Source organism: Festucalex cinctus, chromosome 20, assembly GCF_051991245.1.
Source record: "Festucalex cinctus isolate MCC-2025b chromosome 20, RoL_Fcin_1.0, whole genome shotgun sequence".
Lineage (NCBI taxonomy): Eukaryota > Metazoa > Chordata > Actinopteri > Syngnathiformes > Syngnathidae > Festucalex > Festucalex cinctus.
Genome location: NC_135430.1, coordinates 6,707,893 through 6,720,747, shown reverse-complemented (window position 1 = coordinate 6,720,747; position 12,855 = coordinate 6,707,893). Strand labels below are relative to the sequence as shown.

The 12,855-nt window shown below is 41.5% G+C and overlaps 1 protein-coding gene across 2 annotated transcripts in view; it reads left to right on the top strand.

Annotated features, from left to right (window-relative positions):
• drosha (drosha ribonuclease III) overlaps positions 1-12,855 on the top strand; it is a 131,997-nt gene that overhangs the window by 49,557 nt on the left and 69,585 nt on the right. For both annotated transcript variants that reach the window (XM_077509118.1, XM_077509119.1), the window contains 2 exons: positions 619-718; positions 2,574-2,676. In XM_077509118.1, coding sequence (XP_077365244.1) covers positions 619-718; positions 2,574-2,676 — 203 coding nt within the window. The remainder of the gene's footprint in view (positions 1-618; positions 719-2,573; positions 2,677-12,855) is intronic.

Sequence of the window (12,855 nt, the reverse complement as noted above, 5' to 3'; positions counted from 1 at the left end):
ATGCAGCAGACACGTCCACGTCAAAATTTGGCAGTGATAAATTCAGTAATAATGCATATATTTGTGGAGACTGGGGTCAAGTTGTATTTTACAATTTTAAAAAATGTGCAGAATTTCCCACGTTACTTCATGTAAAAAAAATAGATGGCTCTTAATATGAAAAGAAACATGCGTTGAGCTGTCACCAATGTCTTACAAATGAAATGATGCCATCTAGTGGCAGAAAAATTACCTCAACACAAATAATTTTTTTTTGTTTTTATTTACTGTACAGTACATCTTGTCAATTTTAACTCAATTTTACAAATTATGGAATTATTGTATCAATGACGAAAAGATGCAGCCATATTTCTATTAGTTTACATTTTTCCCACTTTTATGTTAACAAGATTATGAAAACTTAAAAAATATATATTTTATTGTTCGTTTTAGAACCAATATGAGTTAACGATTAAAGTCATGCGATTAATTACAATTAAAAATTATAATCGCCTAACAGGCCACCGCCCAGATTTGAACCCGCCCGAGAACAGTATAGCAGACTTGCAATCCACTTTTTGCACTGTGCTGCCTACGAGCGAACTTACTCATTTCCTGTATGTGTGTTTGTTTCTGCAGTGTCCACTTGTACTACCTCTTCCCCACTTTGGAGGAAGGAGGCCTGGCCACCTACAGAACAGCCATCGTGCAAAACCAGCATCTGGCGATGCTCGCAAAGGTGAGCTGACAGGAGATTGTTTGAAACTCCACTTCGGTTTAAGGGGGCACAGGGGAAACCCGGGATCCTGTCGAGCTGCCATCCGCCTCCCCGTTTCTACCCTCATTTTGCCCTTACAGCTTTGTAATTGGAGTTAAAAGGTGCTCGTTTGGGAGGAAGAGCCCGGGGTCCCGGGGGGGGGGGGCTGTAGGTCTTCCGGAAACACTGCAGGCTTCAAACCTGCTCGACCCATCGAGCTCGTTGGAGCGGCTCGCCAGCAAAAGTCCGCAACGGCACCGGAGCGAGAAAGCAATTAAAAAATGTGCATCTTTCATGTCGCTCCCCGCTGAATACAAAAGATGGCGGCCGCTCCAATCGGCATTAGCGTCGCGTCGCCGGCGGCCTTGTTGCGAGCGCCATCCAGCGCCTCGCCGTTGCCAAAGTTGCTGGAGAGCACTGGTAAATAATCTTTTCCAAAATAGATGTATGTTTATCCACACAATCCGCCGCCACGTGGAGGAACTTGAAAGTGAGGGGGAAGTCGCCCCTCGGAGTTGGAGCCTTTGTCAAACGCGGCGTTTTGAGTCGCAGGGGGTGGCATACCCCCCGACGGTTAGCAGCCGTAATTAAGTGGGCAACCTGGCTGTTTGTTTGCGCGTCAGCGGCGAGGCAACTTGGACTTTGGATGCACTTCACAGGAAGTCGACTTGCAGTTTGCAAGTTTTGCAAAAATGAAAGTCATTTCGCTCTTTGAAATGCTGCTCATCTGTGACAAAAAAAACAACAAAAAACTACGATATTTTTGTTGTTTTAGCCATTTTCACAGAAGCAGTCCCCTTCACTCCCAGCTGTTGTACTGGATTTTGACTGATTTTGCACGGCCCACAGAACATTCTCTTCTATTGCTATAAAAATATGGAACCTACCAAAAGAAAGATTAAAGTCTCTTCTATCATCAGTAAGAAAAACTATTTCTATCTTTTCCTGTTTCGCAGCAATGAGCATTAGAATATAGCTAGGTTTCATCAGTATTCACATTCCTGGTGAAAACACTGTCAAAAAGAACTTGTTGCAACATGGCTCTGGCCGATCTCTTGTACTTTGCTGCCACCTGATGGCCATTTTTTTGTAATAACTACCATTGCTTTAAGCCACCTCTTCCTGTCAGAAGCTGCATCAAAGCCTTCTGTATGCTCTTGCATTAAAAAACAAAAAGTACAATTACATTTTTTGGGAGTGAAGGACAAGTTATTAAAAATGTATTTTCATCTGTTTGGGTTTAAATGAGTTAAGAATATAGCTAAGTTTTATCATTATTCACAAATTAATTAGTATTGTGAGTATTGGAGCTTTTTTTTTTTTTTTCAACATGGCCCTGGTTGATGTCCTTTGCTCTACTGCCGCCTGCCGGCCGTTTGTGTAATAACTACAATTTCTACAACCGTTTGTTGTAGTTGAGAGGCTGCATCAAAGCCTTCTATATGCTCTAGCATAGAAAGTACGTCTTTGGGACACTTAAAACATTTTAAATAGAACATATTTATACGTTTTTGGGAGTAATGAGTTAGGGGGCGTGGCCTAGTGGAGCTGGAGTCGGACTTGCACTTTTTATTTATTGCTAGAATGGTTTTATGTTACATAATTAGAATTTTTTTCTGCGTCTTGGCCAGTTTACATTTGGAAAAGAGATTTTATATCTCAATGAGCCTGATTCAATAAAAGTTAAAGAAACAAACAAAAAAATCAACGGCAACTACTGATGCTAACTGTTAGCATGTCAATAGCATTTTTTTCCATTTTAAGCCCCTCCTAAGATGGCTAAACCACTTTTAGTCTTGCTTCTAAGAGTCTTTTGAAAGTAGTCCTCTTTTTGCAGAAACTGGAGTTGGATCGCTTCATGCTCTACGCTCACGGACCAGACCTGTGCCGGGAGTCGGACCTGCGGCACGCCATGGCCAACTGCTTTGAGGCCCTCATAGGTGAGACCGTTACCTCCGACAAGGAGTTTTTGTTCCAAATTCTAGCCTGTGGGTTGTTCTCAACAAGAAAATAATCAGCATGTACTTTGTAATGGGTAAAAAAATCAAACAAACAGGAAATGAGTAATGTCCTGTATATGAAAGGTGTGAAAGCAAGTGATGCCCACATATCTCCTGCATTATCAGCTGAAATAACACTTCAATTAATATTCTTAATGAGTCACGAATAAATAAATCACACCTCCCAATATTGGCTAAATAACAGAAATGCTGTGTGTTGTTTAGCTATGAGCAAATACAATATTTTTGAACGTTAGAAAAAAAAAACTGCCATACATAATTGTATTTTAATGCCATTGCATGTGGGCAAGGAGAGCCCCAAGCGCCGTTTGTGTACTAGCTACCATTTCTGCAACCGTTCTTTGCAGTTGAGAGGCTGCGTCAAAGCCTTCTGTATGCTCTAGTATAAAACCAAACAAACAAACAAAAAAAGCAATGTATAAATACGTTTTTGGGACACTTAAAACATTAAAAAAACAAACAAACGTATTTATACGTTTTTGGGAGCAAATGAGTTCAGTGTTATTAGAGATTGTAGGTTGCTTATATGTATTGCTGTAATGTACAAAATGTAAAAACGTAATGTAAAAACAATAAATAAATAAAAAATAAAAAAATTATATATACATATATATATATATATATATATATATATATATATATATATATATATATATATATATATATATATAAAATTTATTTTTTAATTCATATTTTACTAAAACTATAACAAACAATGATTTGGTATAAATGATCAATTGAGTGATTGAAACCCTTTAAGTCAAGGTCCCACTGTACAAATATGCACTGAATGCGATCCAGGTTGCTTTTGGCAGCAATTTCAATTTTATTGAACATGTTGCGATGCTTCTTCAATATCAGTCACATCTTGTTGTTGTCTTTGTGTCGGATCTTTTTTTTTTTTTTTCCATTCTGTTCCCTTTTAAACCTTACTTCCTTTTAGCTATTAAGATCTTAATCTGAGTGTCGCTTCCTGCCGAGGCGTTCGCTCCCAGACGCGGTTACGGCACCTTTGGGCAACCCCCCCCAATTGCCCTTGCTCTCGGTTGCCTCACATGCACGCACCCACGCCCGCACGCGCACACTCGCCAGTCCCACCGAGCTAAGCCTCGACTCCTGGAGAAGCTGCAGCGTCTGCAGCTTTTTCTTATCTTATCTCCATCCTGATTGCCGCCTCGGCTGCAGAGAGCGCGACGGCTTTCAAGAGATCTTCCTTCTCCTCCTCCTCCTCGTGTCAAGCGGCGGGGGTGAAAAGTGCTGACTGGCACCGTGGCCCCCTCCTGTCGGCCCCGGGGCCCCCGCACTTGTCACGGGTTCATTATCGTCCGAGACAAAGTAGTAATCTATTCTGTCCCGTGGCTGTCGGCGGCGTTCTCGTTGCGGCGCACATCCGAGCGAGCGACAGCGCCTCCTCGCTTTCATCCCCCCACCCCTCCTCCCATCTCCAATTTCAACTTAATAAAAGTGATGAATAAACACGCTGTTCTGAGGGGAACCTGCGCGAGGAAAAGTGCTGTCAGAGACACGGCGCGCACAAAGAAAAATGGCCGACGCGAGGAAAAGTGACGCGCCTTTGAGGGCGTCATTTTCCCGCCGTCTGATCTCGCCTTTTTTTCTCGCGCTGGGACTTTTTGTCATCTTCATTTCAGTTTTGGCGCTCAAACGCCGGCTTCAAGACCTTGTTAGCGAGCCGTCTCCGACTTTGCTCCACGCGTCTTTTGTGCTTCTCGCCTCCTTTTTCCGCCGCTCTCATCTCGGCTTTGGCTGTTATTAGCCGGGAGACGTGCGCCACACGCGCCGTGAGTCATGCTGTCACTGTTGCCACCCCCCCAAATAACAAATAACACTTTCCCCAAGTCTCAGCAAGCAGACAATCCAGAGTGCAAGACAAGCACGCGGCGTTCTTTACTTTCCGAGGCACCAAAATTTGTTTTTAATAGCAAGAAGGAAGCGTGTTGTGTTTGACCTTTAGTAACCCTCATTGCTGCCCCGGGTAGCCCCACAAACTCCATTCACGACTTGATTTCTTACAGGTGAAACAATTCACACTTGTTCTTCCTGTTTTTGTTTCAATTAACTCTTTGAGCGCCATTGAAGTGAACCCTAACGAGGAGCGCCAGAGACGGAAATTGTCGTTAACTTACAATTTTTTTCTATTCAGTTCAATTCAATTCATTTTTTTTGTTTCACTCTTTAAAGTAAAAGAAATTAAAGGGGATAGAAAGAAGTAATACTTATGTCTGCCCCAATCAACACACACACAAAAAAAAAAAATCAACACAAAATGAATGACAGTGAGTGGTCAAGATGCTTTCAGTGTGACAAGACAAAATAATTCAACTGCATGTCCTTGTGCTATATATAATTTTGCAGTAATTGTGCTTTTATATATTTTTTTAAAATACAAATCGACTGAGATGATTTTGTTTTCCAATCCAAATTGTTCCACAGACTGACACCTTGAGTTGAAATAAATCGTTTTTTGTTTTGTCTGTTCCTCGTAATTTATACTCACTTTCCCTTTTTTATTAATATGAATTGTATATTGACTGATAAAATTTCATGATGGACTTTATACATTATTTTAAGGCGGTTTAAACTCCATAAATGAATTGAATTTTAAAGTTTTTAGTTGTATAAATAATGGAGTAGTGTGGTCTCTGTATCCACAACCAAAAATGACACGTTTCTGTATAAGCAAAATCGGTAGCACACCCTCACACTTAAATGCAATAGGTCAGGTATGGAACAATCAATGAATTTTATAACAACAACAAAGCATCCTTGTTCAATATTTTTTTTAACCTTGTGTAAAACACTACAGTTTGGGATACCTAAGATTTAACGTATATAAATCTCTAAATTAATAAGTAAACAAAAGTCTTGGCCGTCTCTGGTTTCAACATAAAGCTGGGAAAGTAGTAAAAAGAAATATGAATAATTAAGGTCAGCGGATGGCAGCATTGGATCTCTTTTGGATGAGATCACCAATCTCACGAACATGGCGGATCTTTGTAAATTCGACCGTTACAAGCAGCTTGTGATTGATCAAAGTGTTTTGTCATGTTAAGCGAAAAGATGACGGAGATTATTTCAGTTTAAAAAGTAGAAGCTATGATGTATGCCCTCGCACGCTACTAAAAATGCTACTGCGATTACTAAATAGCATGCAAATAGTTTGTAAAGCTTGTCCAATGTTAAAGGGATACTTGACTCATTGAACAATATTCAGCAGTGAAAAGTTCATATTTTGTCCAGAAAGAATTTGATCACTTCATTATTTTTCATGTACAATTTATACCTTTAAAAAGTAATTGTTCTACTTGCTGTCAATTGATGATGACATCACCTGTGCTGAGGAAGTAGGTAACAACCTATCATGGCTCAGTTTGCTGATCAACCTCGAAAACAGGTGAGCCATGATTGGCCGTTACCTACTTCCTCAGCACAGGTGATGTCGTCATCATCAATTGACAGCAAGTAGAAAAATTACTTTTTAAAGGTACTAATTGTATATGAAAAATAATGCAGTTACCACATTAATTATAGACAAAATATTAACATTTTACTGCTGAAAATGGCTCAATAAGTCAAGTATCCCTTTAAAATTGTTACACTAGTGATTTATTTGTGAACCATTTTGCCATCAAAAGCACATTTTCATTGTTGTTGCTGGTATTTCATAGAAAGAAAGGACTATTCAGATGTTTGAATCGTCACTAAAAAATAGTAGCACACAAAAGCTTGTTTGATTTGTTTGAAACCAGCCCATGTTGTGCTGCTGATGACTAAAAAATGGAAGAATTTAGAAACTGTCTTTTCATTTCTGTCATAAAAGACGATATTTGGTGAGCCTTGAAAGATCAGATTTTTTTTTTTTTTTACTTGCCAGCATTGTCAGTTAATGTCCATTTCTTTTTTTTTTTTTCTTTTTTTTTTACATTTTGAATCATTTGGATATTTCACAACAAACTTTCATTCTAAACAACACCGCTCGTTTTCCACTTCCTTTCTTGTTTTCTTCTTTTTTCCAAAGTCTTGTCATTTCTTCAGCCAGGTAGTGACATGGACAACCTTGTCATGAATTCAATTCTACACGATGAACATGATTCCTAATTGCTCAATTGATTCGTCAAGCCCGCCCCCGCAGCTGGTTGCGCGCGTACGTGTCGAACTCGGAAATGCTCCTGGCGATTTCCTTCCTCCATTCTGCGTTATTTTTAAAGGCGCTGCCCCGAATATGCCGCACTCATAACATTTGGAGCGCGCTAACGGCTTAGCGTGCATGTTTTTTTGACCTTTGTTTTATTTGTTTCTCTGGGCACGGTGACCGCTGAACCTGCGCTTGCGTTGCAAGTGGCAGATAATCTGCTGCTTTGCATGGGCGCAGCCAGAGAAACGTGTCTATCTCCCGAGCCGGCGGCGGGGGCAATTCTCTGGCGAGGAGAGAAAGAGCGAGGGAGCGAAGGAATGGAAAGCAAAAGACATCTGCAATGCAAATGCGTGCCCTGCAACCCTGAATAATTCCAAGTGTTGAATGGAAATCTTGCTTTTTCTGATCCTCTGTCATTAACTTCTGCCAAGAGTGGGCCATTCTCATTTGGGCTCTTTTGGCCTGCGCACCTCCCTGTTCTCCGGCGCCCACTTTACCTCTTTGGTCTCCAGAAAAAAAAAACTCGCCGTCTTCATAGAAACGCTTGGCCTACTGTTTTGCCTCTCAGGTCCTCCACTCTCGATAAGCCTGCCGCGGCTTCCTTTCCGACTGAAAAGGAATTGAGAGAAAGCGGAGCTCGCTGGCTGGCGACGACGACGAAGAAAAGAGGCCCCCTTGCTCTGTTTTTATGGCCCTAATTTCCTTGTACAGTTGATCTGTGGATTATACGCTGCCAGCAGCCATTGGGGATACAGATGGTGAACCTTTTGTGAGGGCTCTCTCTAAGCTCTTCCTATTAAAAGAACGGAGAGAAAGGATTATCTCCCGCTCGCTGAATATCAAGATTCGTGCACAATGCGCCCGGTGTGTTCGCCGAGCGAGCGCCGTTCCCTTTTGTTAATTGCGGCAATTGTAGCCGCGTGCGGCTTGTTTCTCTGGACTTTTTGAAAAGTAAGATGTTTGATGTCGCTCCCTTTTGTCGCCGGAAAGTTTCTTTTAATGCGTTGTTGTGCGCGTCCGTCTGCCGCTTTCAGCCCCCGTCGAGCTGAGAGGGAGCTTAATATATTATTTGATGGATTAGAGTCTGAGCGTTTTTGAATAATTCATTCCCGGTTATTAATGTGACTGTCAGCCGCTGGTGTTTCGTACGCCCCTGACTCACGCTTTTCAGTCGGTCACGGAACGGCTCTGCAGACATTGGAATTCCGCTCCTAAACGTGGCGCGGGCCGAATGAGGCTTCTGACAGATGTGGACGTTCGTTTCGAGGCGCGCGTTTTCTCCTGGAAAACTTGCAGCGCGTTCTCACTGACCTCTATCAAACAGCCGGCTGTTATGTTCTGGAGTCGGATCCCAAAAGCGCAGACAAAAAATATTCACATAACAACAAGAGGCATGGAACTAACTTGACTTGACCAGAAACAATGAGAAGACATCGAGGGAAAAAGGAAGCAGGTGGACAGATAGACACAGAAATAACCCGACAAAACACACTTCTCAGTTACAGTGAATCGAGCAGATTGGCTGCGGCTAGACATGTGGGTAACAGGTCTGACATGGAATTATATGATTGGCTATTGACCAGATAAAGAGATGAAAGATTCTTCACATCCCATAGCTCCTGACATCACATAGCTTAAGACCAGTTGAAACTAGATGTCAGTTACATCAGTTCAAAACAGACACTTGACCTCACGGTCATGACCCAAACTTAACCCTGGCATGACCCAGTCATGACAGTCAAACAGCCGGCGTGCACCTTCTCTTGCTCTACTTTTGGCTCACAATCGCACTTTGCAACTTGTCTGGTGGCCCCGCCCCCTTTAAATCCAAATCTAACCGTTGTCCACTCTGTTGTCCAAGTGCACCCGGATGAATGAGGGTCAGTTCAGCATTCAACCTGCGTTTAATGCTTTTAATGGTTTGTATTAGCGCTGACAACTGCCAAAGTAGCTTTCACACCAAGACAAAGTCAGTGGAACGTGACACGATGCAATCTTAAGATGAACACAAGAGCGCTTAGGTGTCCCTGCGTCTTAATATTTCATCTCCTCTCAAGTGGGCAAACGATCCTTCAGACACTCCCAAAAGAATCGAAGCTCCAGATTTGCCCTTTTGGGTCTGTTATTCAAGGGCGCCTAGAAAGAATGAATGTCATTTGTAGCAGAGGTGAACTTGATGTGGTGTGTGTGAGGCCTCAAAAATTGTGTATGAGTGCTGAGAAACATCAAGTAGCTGTCAAAAGCATCTCAACCTACACACAAGGGTCTTGAATTATCCTTGAATTTGAAAATCCCTGTGAAAGCTAAACAATTGTCTTCTAACTGTACCTTTGACACTGTCATGTCTGGAGGTCACGCCAGGGTTAAGTTGGGTTCACGACCGTGAGGTCAAGTGTCTGTTTTGAACTGATGTAACCATCATTTAATCATCATCTGGTTTCAACTAGTTTTAGGCTATGTGATGTTGATCCTTAATCCTTTAGGTGATGTCTGGACCGATGTGATGTAGAGCAATTCACTGTCTGTAGGTGCAGTCGGAGACACGTGTTCATTGCTGGATTATTAAACACTGTCCTGTGTGCTGCCTTCTTCGTAAATAAATAGATAAAGTCTTATTTGTCAAGCGCCTTTGGGATCCAAACCTCTCAACACACAACAGACACACCAGAAGAATGTTAACAACACTGATGATTAGGGATGTTAACTCATTCACTCCCAGCCATTTTCACAGAAGCAATCCCGTTCGCTCCCAGCTGTTTTACTGGATTTTGACTGATTTTGAAAGGCCCACAGAATATTGTGTTCAATTGCTATAAAGGCATGGAACATATAAAAAGAAAGATTAAAGTCTCTTCTTTCATCAGGAAAAAAAAGTATGTTTCTATCTTTTTCCGTTTTGCAGCAACTAGCATTAGAAGAGAGCTAAGTTTCATCAGTTTTCACAAATCTATTTAAAATTGTAAGTAATTGAGCTCTTTTTCTACATGGCTCTGGTTGATCTCCTTTGCTCTGCTGCCACCTGCTGGCCGTTTGTGTAATAACTACCATTTCTGCAACCGTTCTTTGCAGTTGAGAGGCTGCATCAAAGCCTTCTGTATGCTCTAGCATAAAAAAAAACAAAACAAATAAATGTGTAAATACGTCTTTGGGACACTTAGAACATTAAAAAAAACGTATTTATACATTATTGGGAGTAAATGAGTTAAGAAGAATCCATTTGGTAAAATATCGCAATTCTTGAATCGATTCAATATGCGGCCGAATCGATATTAAAACATCAATTTTTGATGGAAATATTCAACAAAAAGTCTTACTTAGGGTTAGGTTCATACTTTAAGTATTGAAGAATGTTCTATTAATAGAACATGAAGCCTTAATATTTTATTTGAATGCTGTTCAAACATGAAACAGATTGCAACCTGTTTGTTAAAAACTGTTGAACTGTTTAATACATTATCATACAAATCTGTGTACATGTTCAAATTTACTGATTAGTATTTTCTAAATTTGAGTTAAAAATAAATCGCAATAATCGACTTAGATTCGTATCGGAATTAATCTGATCAAATCGAATCGTGACCAATGAATCACCAGATACGAGGCAATTCACACTCCTACTGATGATATTGCATTTCATAAAAAAAGCTAATTAGAGAAATTAGTAACCAATGACTGTCATGTCCGGCTCTGAATTAGAAAAGAAAAATGAACTATTCCTGTCACCAATGCTCAACATGAAATATTAATGCCAGCTAGTGGTAGAAAATTACCTCACCACAAATCTCTGACTTGTTGCTGTTTAGGATATTCTAACTACTTATACTTCAAATAACTTTGAGAATTACTTGCTATAACATTACTTTATCAATTAGCTAATATATTTAACCACATTTGTATTTTGTAACTATTTTTTTTCCCCTTTTATGTTAACTTGAGTGTAAACATTTTAAATATGTTTTAATGTACATGTACAACCGATATAAAATGTGTGGTTTATTTCCGATGAATCACGAGTTCATTGTGGAAATAATGCTTTTAATTACGATTTAAAAATAAAATATCCCAACACTCCTCTTGCCCACATACAGTCAAAAAGATCTTCGAATCCATCCCATATTTCCGCAACGGACTGTTGACGAGTGATGTCCCTGTGGCGGTAACGCGGTCCAGCTGTGGAAGGCGTGCGGCGGTTTGGCCCCGGTCACGCCGCCACTGGAAACGGGATGTCGGCATCTTAATTGCTAGGGCCTCTTTTGCGGCTGTCAGCTGCAGCTCGGCAGGCATGCCGGGCCGGACCGGAGTGCGCTCACACGTCTCCCGTTTAATGATTACACCAAGTTGTGCAATTTATTGGATGGCTTTGGGGCACCCTTTTTTTTTTTTTTGGCGCGCCGACAGCCTCCTTGTCAGAGCCGCTCCGGCGTGAATTAACTGCATATCTTGCTTTCTTCATCCAAAAAGGCCCTTTGATTGACACCAAAAGGTGTTGCTTTGAGATTTTTAATACCTTTTCAAATCCCCCTGGGGTCTCGGCTGGTTTCTCCCTGCTTTAACACCCCACCCCCACCCCTCCTTCATGCGAGAAACTTGAAAATCTAATCAGTGGCAAAAAGTTTGTGTTTCAATGACTTTGACGCATCCGTTTGGGAGCTTTCCAAATATGCCGTGTCATCAAATAATGAAGTTAACTGCCTCCCGGACGCCCCCAGCCCCTCCATGCGCTCACACGCACGCAAATATATTATGAGTGGTAGTTAAAAGCCATTGAAATTGTGTCTCCCAGCTGGTCTCCAGAGGCAACATCTGTCACGTAGCAGCAGCAGCATCTCAAGCTCCGCAGAAACCACAAATCCCCAGTGCCGATACTTAGCGGAGAGCATCCCGGGGAAGAGTCGGGCCTTGGAGCTTCATGTGGTGGGGCCCTCGCGGCCCTCCGCAGCCAAAATTACACTTGACTTGCACATCTGAAAGGACTTAAACAGTGAGCCGCTTTTCAGACCACACGTGCCGTACGACTATTTTTGAAAACCGCTTCTTCTCCAGACACAAGGGAGGGGAAATAGCTCAAAAATGTGACAGGGTTTTAGACTGTCAAGTCAACAGGTGGCGCTATAGCATCTCACTGTAAAATCTGGAGAAAATGCACAATAACAACATCCGTTTTGATCCATCTCACGGGTGGCCATTTTACCTAATGGCTCATGTACTGACCAATCACCTCTTCTCCAGGTTTGGTCACATGACGCAAGCTAAGCCTGCCTGGCACTGTGATGTCATTTTCAGTTGAGAGCAAGTGACAAAATGGCCGCCCCCTAATTTGGATAAAAATGAATGGGTGCATTTTACTACTTAATTCATGTTTCACTAAATCAATATAAATCATAATACCGTGTTTTAAGCTAGTAGGGCCTCATAGAACATAATGTCAAGAAAATTTTACTTAATTTCTCTTTTTATATATGAAAGCAGCTATACATGTAGTGGAAAGAGCACTTCAAAAAACAACCATAGCTGCAAACAAAGTGTTGGACGTGAAGTAACAATCTGAATTTTGGTGAAACCATCAACTTAAAGTGATACAACATTTATTAATCATTTCCCAGTATTGGATTAGGCATTGTGTACAAAGAATATAAGTGCAAATATCTCTGACATCTTATTTCCTGAATTATATTTTAAACCGATTTAAATATCAGAAAGGCGGCATGGTGGTTGAGTGGTTAGCACGTCCGCCTCCAAGTACCGAGGACGCAAGATCGAGTCCAGGCTTTGGCCTTCCTGGGTGGAGTTTGCATGTTCTCCCCGTGCCTGCTTGGGTCTTCTCCGGGTACTCCGGTCTCCTCCCACACTCCGAAGACATGCATGGCAGGTTAATTGGGCGCTCCGAATTGTCTATAGGTGTGCTTGTGAGTGTGGATGGTTGTTCGTCTCTGTGTGCCCTGCGA